Genomic DNA, 13,525 nt, shown 5'->3' on the forward strand with positions numbered 1-13,525 from the left:
ATATACAACAGAAAGTTCAGAAAGGTGCCAAATATGGTTTGGGTAGCACACTATGGAAATCACAGAACTTTAGTTGAAATCACACCCCTTGATTACATAGGCCTGCCTCTTTTAGAGAACACCCCCATTCCCCCCACTTTTTTCATCCTACTTAATGCCCTGTCGAAAACTGTACAATAACAGTATTTTGCAGCACCTGCTTCTGTATATTTCACTAATTTCCGATACGTTTTTGCCATTCACATTTAGAGAGGTTTGCCTGGCAAAGTGTGAACTCGGAAAGTCACCTCATGACTGGGTTTTCCTGCATAATTCAGGAAACCTAATTTGTGTGGAAACTCAAATTTCAACAAAACTGGGATTAGAACGGCACTCAGGAAGAACCCACTGTCTCCCGATTTGTATGACGTCTGTCAAGGCAGGAGTTTTTTTTATCACGACCACCACAAACAAGGACTGGCAAAGCCAAAAGGTTTGGGTTTAATGTGCTAATGCATGCAGCACTAACAAGAGCAAGTGAACACACACACACAACATATGCACGCGCACACACACACACACACACACACAGGAGGGAGCCAGCAGGAATGGAAAGATAGAGCTTTAGTTGTAATCATTCGTGCAATTGAATGCAAGTGTTGGTGTGTAGGTGGCAGAGCACACCCAAACAACCAACAGCATTAGGTGAGAGATGAAGCCTCCATTGTGTTGAACCAAGACATGACTAACAAAGTCCCAAGCCAAGGGCCAATTTAGGCAGGGTGAAGAAAGCCAATGGCTGGGAGGGATGGACCAAAAGTCAACTCAATATTAAATAATAGGTCTGTTTGGCAGCTAAGCTAGAAACACAGAGACCTGATAAAAAGCATTGCATACATTATTGACTACTTTGTGAAAAATGCTGCAGCTTCGTAAAGAATTTACATAAAAAGTTTAAAAACTTACATTCACGGCAGACCTATCTTCATTTTTGAAAACAATGATTTACATTTTAATATTTTTCGCTACTACTGAACCTTAGTAGAAAGAGAATACTAACAGCTTTCCACCTTGTCACAGTATAATAAAGACTGCTTTCTGATAGCACCTACGTTTTAACTGAAGACTCATCCAACTTCATGAGTGATATAAAGCGAATCCCACTTAGTTCCTCAGCCTGACGAAAGACCTGCAGCACCAAGAGTGTGGCAATCAGGCGCAGCACCATTTCTTTTCCTTTTGGGCCTAGAAAAATAGTTATTGCATTAGTCAGGAATGAAAATGTCACTTACCCAGTGTACATCTGTTTGTGGCATCAGTCGCTGTAGATTCGCATGTTTTGCATAGCTCGCCATCTGGTGTTGGGTCGGAGTGTTACAAGTGGTTTTTCTTCGAAGAAGTCTTTCGAGTCACGGGACCGAGTGACTCCTCCTTTTGTCTCCATTGCGCATGGGCGTCGACTCCATCTTCGATTGTTTTTCCCCGCAGAGGGTGAGGTAGGAGTTGTATTGTAGTAATAGTGGCCATGCAATGGAGTGACTAAGTATGTACCTATTTAAGGTTAAAATAATATATATACAAATAGTTGAAGGTACCTTCCGAACTGCTACAGGCTCCCGGGGAGGCGGGTGGGCACATGCGAATCTACAGCGACTGATGCCACGAACAGATGTACACTGGGTAAGTGACATTTTCAGTTCGATGGCATCTGTCGCTGTAGATACGCATGTTTTGCATAGACTAGTAAGCAGTTATCTCCCCAAAGCGGTGGCTCAGCCTGTAGGAGTGGGAGTAGTCTGAAACAATGTTCTTAATACGGCTTGACCTACTGTGGCTTGTTGTGCGGATAACACGTCTACACAGTAGTGCTTGGTGAATGTGTGAGGCGTAGACCATGTGGCTGCCTTACATATTTCTTGCATTGGGATGTTTCCTAGAAAGGCCATGGTAGCACCTTTCTTTCTGGTTGAGTGTGCCCTTGGTGTAATGGGCAGTTGTCGTTTAGCTTTAAGGTAGCAGATTTGGATGCATTTAACTATCCATCTGGCTATACCTTGTTTTGATATTGGGTTTCCTGCATGAGGTTTTTGGAATGCAAGAAATAGCTGTTTAGTTTTCCTGATGCTCTTTGTTCTGTCAATGTAATACATTAATGCTCTTTTGACATCTAAAGTATGTAGTGCCCTCTCAGCTACAGAATCTGGCTGTGGGAAGAACACTGGAAGTTCCACTGTTTGATTTAGATGGAACGGTGAAATAACTTTTGGTAGAAATTTAGGATTAGTCCTTAGGACGACCTTATTTTTGTGTAGTTGTATAAAAGGTTCTTGTATTGTAAACGCCTGAATCTCGCTTACTCTTCTTAGAGAGGTAATGGCGATGAGAAATGCAACCTTCCATGTTAGGAACTGTATTTCGCAGGAGTGCATGGGTTCAAAAGGTGGACCCATAAGTCTAGTTAAGACAACATTTAGGTTCCATGAAGGAACAGGTGGTGTTCTTGGTGGAATAATTCTTTTAAGGCCCTCCATGAATGCTTTAATGACTGGTATCCTATATAGGGAAGTTGAATAGGTAGGCTGCAGGTATGCAGATATTGCTGCAAGGTGTATTTTAATGGAAGAGAAAGCTAGGTTAGATTTTTGTAAGTGAAGCAAGTAACCCACTACATGTTTTGGGGTTGCGTGTAATGGTTGGATTTGATTAATATGGCAGTAGCAAACAAACCTCTTCCATTTACTGGCATAGCAGTGCCTGGTGGATGGCCTTCTGGCTTGCTTTATGACTTCCATACATTCTTGGGTAAGTTGTAAGTGTCCGAATTCTAGGATTTCAGGAGCCAGATTGCTAGATTCAGCGATGCTGGATCTGGGTGTCTGATCTTTTGGTTGTGTTGTGTTAACAGATCCGGCCTGTTGGGCAGTTTGATGTGGGGTACTACTGATAGGTCTAGCAGCGTTGTGTACCAGGGTTGCCTTGCCCAAGTTGGTGCTATTAATATGAGTTTGAGTTTGTTTTGACTGAGTTTGTTTACCAGATAAGGAAGGAGAGGGAGAGGAGGAAAAGCGTAGGCAAATATCCCTGACCAGTTCATCTACAGGGCATTGCCGTGGGACTGCCTGTGTGGGTATCTGGATGCGAAGTTTTGGCATTTTGCGTTCTCTTTTGTCGCAAACAAGTCTATTTGAGGTGTTCCCCAGAGCGTGAAGTAAGTGTTCAGAATTTGGGGGTGAATTTCCCATTCGTGGACCTGTTGGTGATCTCGAGAGAGATTGTCTGCGAGTTGATTCTGAATCCCTGGGATAAATTGTGCTATTAGGCGAATTTTGTTGTGAATTGCCCAACGCCATATCTTTTGTGCCAGCAGGCTCAATTGCGTTGAGTGCGTTCCCCCTTGTTTGTTTAGATAATACATTGTTGTCATGTTGTCTGTTTTGACGAGAATGTATTTGTGAACTATTACTGGTTGAAAAGCCTTTAGTGCTTGAAAAACTGCTAGCAGTTCTAGGTGATTTATATGCAGTATTGTTTGATGTACGTTCCATTGTCCTTGTATGCTGTGTTGATCGAGGTGTGCTCCCCACCCTGTCATGGAAGCATCTGTTGTTATTACGTATTGTGGCACTGGGTCTTGGAAAGGCCGCCCTTTGTTTAAATTTATATTGTTCCACCATAGAAGCGAGAGGTAAGTTTGGCGGTCTATTAACACCAGATCTATAAGGTGACCCTGTGCTTGTGACCACTGTGATGCTAGGCACTGTTGTAAGGGCCTCAAGTGCAGTCTTGCGTTTGGGACAATGGCTATGCATGAAGACATCATGCCTAGGAGTTGTAATATCATCTTTGCTTGTATTCTTTGTGTTGGATACATGCGTTGTATGATGTTGTTGAAATTTTGAATTCTTTGTGGACTTGGAGTGGCTACTCCTATTGTTGTGTTTATTATGGCTCCTAGGTATTGTTGTACCTTGCATGGCAGAATGTTGGATTTTGCGAAGTTGACTGTGAACCCTAGTTTGTAGAGGGTTTGTATGATTTGATTTGTGTGCTGTGAGCACGTTATTAACAAATGGGTCTTGATTAGCCAGTCGTCTAGATACGGGAATACATGTATTTGCTGCCTTCTGATGTGTGCAGCGACTACTGCTAGACATTTGGTAAAGACTCTTGGTGCGGTTGTTAAACCGAAAGGCAGTACCTTGAATTGGTAGTGTATTCCTTTGAATACAAACCTTAGGTATTTCCTGTGCGATGGATGTATTGGTATATGGAAATACGCGTCTTTGAGGTCTAATGTTGTCATGTAGTCGTGTAGTTTCAGCAATGGTAACACTTCTTGTAGTGTGACCATGTGAAAGTGGTCTGATTTGATGTATGTGTTTAGTATTCTTAGGTCTAGGATTGGTCTTAGCGTTTTGTCCTTCTTTGGTATTAAGAAGTACAGTGAATAAACACCTGTGTTTATTTGTGTGTTTGGTACTAACTCGATTGCATTCTTTTGCAATAGTGCTTGAACTTCTATCTCCAGGAGCTCGGAATGATGTTTTGATAAATTTTGTGCTCTCGGTGGTATGTTTGGAGGGAATTGTAGAAATTCTATGCAATAACCATTTTGGATAATTGCTAGAACCCAAGTGTCTGTAGTGATTTCCTCCCATGCTTTGTAATAATGACCTATTCTTCCCCCCACTGGTGTTGTGTGGAGGGGGTGAGTGACATGTGAGTCACTGCTTAGTTGTAGGGGTTTTGGGGCTTTGAAATCTTCCCCTATTCTTAGGGAATTTCCCTCCTCTATATTGGCCCCGAAAGCCTCCCCTGTACTGTCCCTGGTAACTGGATGTTGTTGCCTGTGAGGTACTGGCTTGTGTGGCCTGACCCCGAAACCCCCCTCTAAAGGGTGTTTTGCGGAAGGTGCTGTAATTTCCTCTGCTCTGCGGGGAGTAGAGTGCGCCCATGGCTTTAGCAGTGTCCGTGTCTTTTTTAAGTTTCTCAATCGCCGTGTCCACTTCTGGACCGAACAGTTCTTTTTCGTTGAATGGCATATTGAGAACTGCCTGCTGAATCTCTGGTTTGAAACCCAGACGTTCGTAGCCATGCATGCCTTCTGATGGTCACAGATGTATTTATTGTTCTTGCAGCTGTGTCTGCTGCATCCATGGAGGAGCGTATCTGGTTGTTTGAAATGTTCTGTCCTTCCTCAACCACTTGCTTTGCCCTCTTTTGTAGGTCTTTGGGTAGATGTTCAATGAGATGTTGCATCTCATCCCAATGGGCTCTGTCATAGCGCGCAAGTAGTGCCTGAGAGTTAGCGATGCGCCACTGGTTTGCAGCTTGTGCTGCGACTCTCTTTCCAGCTGCATCGAACTTGCGGCTTTCCTTATCTGGGGGTGGTGCATCCCCAGATGTGTGGGAGTTGGCCCTTTTCCTAGCTGCTCCTACAACGACAGAATCTGGTGGCAGCTGTGTAGTGATGAAAATAGGGTCTGTAGGAGGCGCTTTATACTTTTTTTCCACCCTTGGTGTGATTGCCCTACTTTTGACCGGCTCCTTAAAGATGTCTTTTGCGTGCCGAAGCATACCAGGGAGCATAGGCAGGCTTTGGTAGGAGCTGTGGGTGGCGGAGAGGGTGTTGAATAGAAAGTCATCCTCCACTTGTTCTGAGTGGAGGCTTACATTGTGGAATTGTGCTGCTCTAGCCACCACCTGAGAATATGCAGTACTGTCTTCTGGTGGTGATGGCTTTGTAGGGTATGCCTCCGGACTGTTATCTGACACAGGGGCGTCGTATAAGTCCCATGCGTCCTGATCCTGGTCACCTTGGCTCATGGTGGTGTGAGCCGGGGAATGTGATGGAGTTTGTGCTGGTGAGACGTGAATTATAGGTGGAGGAGAGGGTGGCGGAGTAACCTTTTTCACCATTTATGTTTGTGGTGTTTGGTCAGTTTGAAATTCCAGTCTTCTCTTTCTCCTAATAGGGGGAAGGGTGCTTATCTTTCCTGTCCCCTGCTGTATAAAAATACGTTTCTGCGTATGGTCTACATCGGTGGATTGCAGGTCTTCCTCAAACCTATGCTTTCGCATTTGGGAGGTCATTGATTGCTCTTCTGTATAAGAGCCTGAAACTGGGTCGGTTGCAGGTTGTTTTGGCACCGAAACCCTGTCTGCATCTTTTTTCGGCTCCGAGGTGACTTTTTTCTTTTTCGGAGTCGAAACATCTCGGCGTCGATCTTCGTCGGTGCCGCTGTCTCGGCGTCGAGCCGTGTCTACACCACTATCTCGGTGTCGATGTATGTCTCCAGCACTTTCTCGGTCCCGAGAAGGCTGCGTGCCGGTGTCTCGACCGGAGTCGGACGGTCTCGGCACTGTTTGGGCCTTTTTCGGTGCCGACGGTCGGTCACTGAATTTATGGGTGGAGCCATGGCCTGGTGGCAGTGGCGTCCCCTGGGCCTTGACAATCTTCTTATGAGTGGTTTTCGACGTCTTACTCACGGTTCGTGGATCGTCGAATTCCTCGGAGTCCGATTCGTGTATCGAAAAGGTTTCTTCCTCTTCTTGTATCTCGAACTCTCGGTGGGCTGTCGGCGTGGACGCCATTTGAAGTCTTCTGGCTCGACGGTCTCGGAGTGTTTTTCGGGACCGGAACGCACGACAGGCCTCGCAAGTGTCTTCACTGTGCTCAGGTGACAGGCACAGGTTACAGACCAAGTGTTGGTCTGTATAGGGGTATTTGTTGTGGCATTTGGGACAGAAACGGAACGGGGTCCGTTCCATCGGCGTTCTTCTACACGCGGTCGGGCCGAGCAGGCCCCGACGGGGGATCGAAAACTACCCCGAAGGGCTCCGGAGCTCTTCGATCTCCGATGCGGTGTTGATTCTAACTACGCCGATCCCGAACGCAACAATACCGACGAAAATCTTCCGAAATTTAGCCGTTTTTCCGTTCCGAAACTCGGAGCGACAGGAACACGTCCGAACCCGATGGCGGAAAAAAAAACAATCGAAGATGGAGTCGACGCCCATGCGCAATGGAGACAAAAGGAGGAGTCACTCGGTCCCGTGACTCGAAAGACTTCTTCGAAGAAAAACAACTTGTAACACTCCGACCCAACACCAGATGGCGAGCTATGCAAAACATGCGTATCTACAGCGACAGATGCCATCGAACACACAGATTTCTTTATATATAGAGACTTATTAAGATGCACATACCACCGGACACATTCCTTTCCTATTTAAAGTCTAAATTCATTACTTACATACACCTTTGAAAAACATATAAACTCATTTTAAATTAAGGCAGAGCAGGAGCCAGGGCCGTAGATCTGGATTAGGGATTGGACACCTCAGCCCTTCAGGACAGTTTCTGAAGACGAGGTGTACAAGAAGTGACAGGAGAAGAAGGATGTTCGCTTAGAATTAAGATAGGAACAGTGTTCAATGAGTGAAGGCTAGCTCACCCATTTCTATGGAACAAATGAACAAGACGGACTTTGTACTACAAGAATCAGGGCTTACAAGTACCTGTGTCTTGTGGCCTTTTTAAATGACCGCATTTTGTCAACTGGCCATGAAGGCTGACAAATATGTTTCTGGGAATCATGTCTCTTGAACTACCCTCTTGAGCACTACTTCCCTCTTCCCTGCTTGTCAAAAAATCTATATCAGTCAAAGGCAACCTCCCAGGTCTTCAACGCTTTCTGCCCATGTAGTGTGTAGCACTCTCCCCAACCATAGCTTCTGCTGACATATATGGGCAACCTTCTGTTCTTTACTGGTCAGGGCTGCCAATGACATTGCTTGTCTCCTCCTTCTAAGATATTTGGCAGGAGCATGAGAAGGAAGAAAGTCACCATCATAAGTGAGCATTTTGAACTGCAGTTTGTGCACATCACCTGCTTCATGCAAGCTCCACTTACTACCACTCATGTGTTAAAAGAGAATGATGGTAGGACCAGAAAAGCCAGGGACAAGGTGGGATTAATATGCCATTCCACCACGGATTGAAGCCACATAAGCAAACAGGTCATCGTGGCCCACAAAACCTGTCGCTGCCATATTGGAGTGATTGGCATCAGTGCTTGGAGCCCAGAGGCTAAGGTCAAATACAAATAGTATCAGGCTCTTTTTTGAGGAAAAGATGTATTTTAGCAGGAAGCCACACTTTGGGCCTCATTTAGATGTCAGCGGAAGGATTGCGACGGATATCCAGTTCGCCTTATTACGAACCCCACAGGATAAAATGGGATAGTAATATGGCAGATGAGATATCTGCTATGTTTGTGATGGAGTATTCCCCTCCGCCGACATCTAAATCGGGCCATTTATTTGGATTTTTTCTTAGACTAACAAAAAAATCCAAACAGTGTCTGTCTCCTCTCAGGAACTTAGATACCTAGCCCCTTCCTCTCACACTGTTTCCCTGCCTATAAGAAGCACTGAGAGAGGAAGCTGTGTGTATATTTCCCAGCAAGGAGCAAGACACACAACTGGGTGGCCCAGCAAAGAGCCAGGCACTGTCCACATTTCCTTAGCCTAAGAAAAACTCCTTAGAAACAGCTACAAAGTTTTTGTATAACTTATGTGTGACATTCTCATGATTTCAGTGTGTTTACTGATACATCCACTGACTAATGCACAACACTCTGAGCGACACAATATCTTGAGTAAAACCAACCGTGAAATCAATGGCTTTGGAATAACACCAGAAAGTACCTATTTGCGCAGTGAGAATCTCTAAAGAAAGTCTGAAACAGCTACAACATCCCTAAAGTGCTTATCAAAGTTCACTAACCTACTATGGCTTGATAGTGCTGTGTAGGAGGCTGGCCTGGTTTTCAGTGGGTACCTTGGGCACTTACACTTTACGCCAGGTCTAGTGATCCCTTATTAGTGAAATGTAGTAGTGTTCTAGCAGCTTAGGCTGAACTAGGAGACATGCAAAGCTCCTGCAATACCACTTATAGTTACTCAGTACCTATACACAATTAAAGACAATACTCAGTGTTACCAAAAATAAAGGTAGTTTATTTGGGTGAGACAGTACGAAAAATATCTTAGAGGCCATACTCCTTCTGGAGGTAAGTACACAATATATACACTAGACACCAAAATAAGGCAAGTAATTAGACATAGGATAGTGCAAACAATAGGAAATGCTATACAATGCAATGAGAGAAAATAGGTATGGGGCAACACAAACCATACACTAAGAAAGTGGAATGCGAATCATTAATTTTCCCCCAGACAAGTGTAGTGTGTGCAGAATCACTGGGAGAGTAAGAATGCAGTAAAGGTAAGTAAATTACCCCACCCCAGAGCCCAGAAAAGCAGGAGTAAAGTACTGCAAGTTTCCTTAGGACACCCTACAAGTCGTGATTAGAGTTATTGCAAGAACTAACCAAGTCTACAAACAGCAAATGGTGGAAGAAGACCTGCAAAGGAAGGAGACCAAGTCCAGAAGTCGAAAGAAGTTCCAGGAAGGACAGGAGTCCCTGCCAACCCAGAAGAGGGTGCAAAAGAAGAGTCCCTGATTGCACGAAGACTGCAGAAATGCACTCTAGGAAGATGCCAGAGGGTTCCTGCATGATGCAAAGGATGTCCCACGTCGTGTAGTTGGATGCAGGCGAGTTTTGACGCTGGATTCCTCTAACAAGCCTTGGTTCTGGCAAATTCGCGTTTTGCGTTAAGTAGGCGCTATCTGGACCCATGAGGGACCTGGGGGCCTCGACTCTGTGTGAGGAGGAAGAGGGGGCTCTCAGCACTTCAGAGGGCCCTCAGTGCACCTGATAGCACCCACGGGAGTCCCAGGACACGGGGACAAATGCAGTGCAAAATACAGTTAGTGTAGCACTACAAAGGAAGGTCCCAAGCCGCCGGAGATCAATTCAGCAAGTTGAGCATCGCAGGATAGAGTGCTGGGGACCCGGGCCAGGCTGTGCATAAAGGAATTTTGCAAATAGTGCACAGAGGCCACAGGAGGTGAAGAAGACGTAGTGCACACGGGGGCCTGTTGTTCTGGTGGAGGCAAGGTCTTACCTCCTCCAAATTGCGACAGCAGGACCTCAGGACAGTCTGTGTCAATGGGGTCCACCCTCTATGTTCCAAGGAGCACGCTCGTCGCCAGGAGAGGAGTCCAAGAGAACCGGTTGTCGACTTAGAAGGTGCCTGCTTCAGCAGGGGAGTGACTCTGTCACCCCACAGGAGATTTCTTCGGTCCTTCTGGTGCAGGGTGAAGACAGGGAGTCCTCAGAGCGTGCACACTGTGGAAACTGTTGCAGTTGCTGGCTGGAGCTGATGCTGCAGAGGAAAAGTATCCCTTGTGAATACTTTGTTGCTGTTACAGCGGTTCCTGGAACAGGCTGCAGTTGATCCGAGGTCAGAGGATGAAGTAGTAGTTGCAGAGGATTCCTGCTGGAAACTTGCAAGCAGAATCTGAAGAGAACCCACAGGAGAGACCCTAAATAGCCCTGAGAGGGGGATTGGCTACCTTATCAGGTATGGACCAATCAGGAGGGGTCTATGACATCACTTGTTGGCACTGGCCACTCAGAGCCCTCCAGAGTGCTCCCACACCTTGCAAAGCAAGATGGCTGAAGTCTGGGACACACTGGAGGAGCTCTGGGCACCACCCTTAGGGAGGCGATGGACAGGGGAGTGGTCACTCCCCTTTCCTTTGTCCAGTTTCGCCCCAGAGTAGGGGACAAGGGGTGCCTGAACCGGTGTAGACTGGCTTATGCAAGGAAGGCACCATCTGTGTCCTTCAAAGCATTTTCAGAGGCTGGGGAGGCTACCCCTCCCCAGCCTGTAACACCTATTTCAAAAGGGAGAGGGCAGTAACACCCTGCTCCTAAAGGAAATGCTTTGTTCTGCCTTCCTGGGACTGCTCAGACCCCAATAGGGCAGAACCCTGTCTGTGAGGTGGCAGCAGCTGTAGCTGCAGTGCAAGCCTCAGAGAGCTGGTTTGGCAATACTGGGGGTCCATAGTGGAGCTTCCCAATACCAGATTTGGAATGGGGGACAATTCCATGATCTTAGACACCTTACATGGCCGGGTATTGACCTATATGTAGTGCACACGTGTAATGGTGTCCCTGAACTCACAAAGTTCCGGAAATTGGCCCTGAACTATGTGGGGGCACCTTAGCTAGTGCAACGGTGCCCTCACACTTAGTAACTTTGCACCTAGCCTTCATTAAATGAAGGTTAGACATATAGGTCACTTATAAATTACTTAAGTGCAGTGAAAATGGCTGTGAAATAATGTGTTCACTATTTCACGCAGGATGCAGTAGCAGTCCTGTGTAAGGGTTTGTCTGAGCTCCTTATGAGGGGGTCAAGTGTGCCAGAGAGAGCATATGCACTGAGGTTCTGATTAGCAGAGCCTCAGGGACACAGTTAAGCACTATACAGACACATGCATTAGGCCACAAACTATGAGCACTGGGGTCCTGGCTAGCAAGATCCCAGTGAGACAGGCAAAACACACTGACATACAGGTTTTTATTTATGAGCACCGGGGACTTGGCTGTCAGGACTCCAGTGACACAGTAAAGACAAACTGATACACACTCACAAACAGGCCAAAAGTGGGGGTAACCATGCTAGAAAGAGGCTACTTTCTCACATACTGGAAATAACTTTAGCTATTTGTTCAGCGCCACTGTAGGAAGCTGGCTCTCTATATAGTGCACTAAAAAGAAGAAACCTTGTGCAGAGAGCCCAGTGGATCCCCAGGGGTCCCAGAGGCACAAATAGATAGGTCTTGTGCTCTTTTTGTGGTAGTGTGGGCGAGCAGTTAGGCCTATCAAGGAGTCGTAGTAAGCATTTGTTGTACTCACAAAGGCAATAAATGAGACACACACTCAAAGAATAAATCCAAGACCACTTTAGAAAAATAACAGTTGCTTTGATAAATGCTTGAACCAAAGACCTTTGTTTATAAGGTGAGTAGTTTTTATGTTAAAAATCGACAGTGCAATTTTGAAAGCTTTCAATGTTTACCTATAGGAGGTAAACAAGAATGTAGTTTCACAGGACTTACAATCCCAGTCTTCAGCGTATTAGACTAGCACCAGGCAAGGTTCAGTTTGGGACCTAGAATGCACCCACAGTGGGACGGGGGAGGGTGGGTGCAGAGGTCAAAGTTGGAGTCAGTGTCCAATGTTAGTCAGTAGAGACTGGGGGGATGAAGGCACGCTGCTCCCCGGTAAGTACAAGCGGTGTCAGTGGTTGGTCTTCAGGGGTCGAGGTGAGCACCGGGGGGGAGCGGAGCACAAGGCAGCACCAAACTTACACCTTCAGCGACACAGGGGCAGCAAGGTGCAGAGTGCAACGGTCAGGGGGAGTCCTCAGACTTAGGCTGCAGGCATCGCTGTGGAGTCTAGCAGGGGTCAGCTGACAGTGGGCTCTTGGTCAGAAGTGATGGGGAAGCTTCACTGGACTCGTGGGCCAGTTGTACTCGGGTCAGGGGCGTCGGGTGCAGAGGTGGTTCCATGCGGCTATTTTGCAGTTCCTCAGGCTGACTTTCTATTTTAGAGATGGGTTCTTTTGGACAGGTACGCTGTCAACATGTGTTACTGGTCTTTATCTAAGGCAGGCAGTCCTCTCAAGGCTGTGGAGGTCACTGGGCTGCAGGACAAGTCACCTTCTGGAAGCAGGTTCTTTGAAGGCTGCAGACAGCCCGGTAGGGCTGGGGCCAAGTTAGTTGTCGTCTTCAGTCTTCTCTGCTGGGTGACTTTTGTGTTGTCTGGCTCTTCTTAGGTCAACAGGAATATGATTCTAGGGCTCAGGGGTGCCATCTAAATACTGAATTTAGGGGTGTTACAGGGAGTGCCAGGTGGTAACCAATGGGCTACTCACCTTTAGGATAACCACACCCTTCCTATGACCACTTTCTTTGGGAAGTGGCATAGACTTAAGCCTAATGGCCTAATTCCCTCCATGCAACATAAAGGAATTTAAAAAGTAGTGTCCACTTCAGCTCATCCACCTTAGGGGTGGGACTGGCATGAAGTGGGCACTCCTCCTAATTTATCTAATTTTCCCCGCAGTCCTGCTGCCAAATTGGGGTCAGGAACTGGTGGTCGGCCTTATCCACCAGTTGGACAGGCTTGCTCACATTTCAAAGGTGGCAAGGCCTTAGAAGCTTCCCGCCCTGGAATGTCCATCCTGCCTGGGAGAGGAGGTCACACCTCTGCCTAAAGCAGGCCTTTCTTCTGAGACCTCAAGAGCCTTGGCTCTCACCTCAGGGGGCCAGACCTAAGTGGCTGTACTGGTTTTGACAAGTCAGTGCCCAAATTAGGAGTTGATAGGTTTTTCAGGGGGCACCTCTAACGCTGCCCTCAGAGTGCATGTATTAATAAATCCATCACTGCATTCAGTGAGGGTTTACTAATAAGAGATGACTGATACCAAACATCCTTATGGTCAGTGAAGACATAATGTAGCTGGGGAATTCGTACTGACCCATGTCCAGCACATGTACTTAAAATGGCTTCACTATTCACTTACTATGTATGAGAATCGACAAAGACGTAGCAGGGGCAAA

The 13,525-nt window shown here is 46.5% G+C and overlaps 1 protein-coding gene across 4 annotated transcripts in view; it reads right to left on the reverse strand.

Annotated features, from left to right (window-relative positions):
* Positions 1-13,525, reverse strand: part of PARP4 (poly(ADP-ribose) polymerase family member 4) — a 1,744,976-nt gene that overhangs the window by 32,385 nt on the left and 1,699,066 nt on the right. For all 4 annotated transcript variants that reach the window (XM_069202293.1, XM_069202292.1, XM_069202291.1 and 1 more), the window contains one exon: positions 1,092-1,224. In XM_069202293.1, coding sequence (XP_069058394.1) covers positions 1,092-1,224 — 133 coding nt within the window. The remainder of the gene's footprint in view (positions 1-1,091; positions 1,225-13,525) is intronic.

Source organism: Pleurodeles waltl, chromosome 8 (genome assembly GCF_031143425.1).
Source record: "Pleurodeles waltl isolate 20211129_DDA chromosome 8, aPleWal1.hap1.20221129, whole genome shotgun sequence".
NCBI classification, from domain to species: domain Eukaryota; kingdom Metazoa; phylum Chordata; class Amphibia; order Caudata; family Salamandridae; genus Pleurodeles; species Pleurodeles waltl.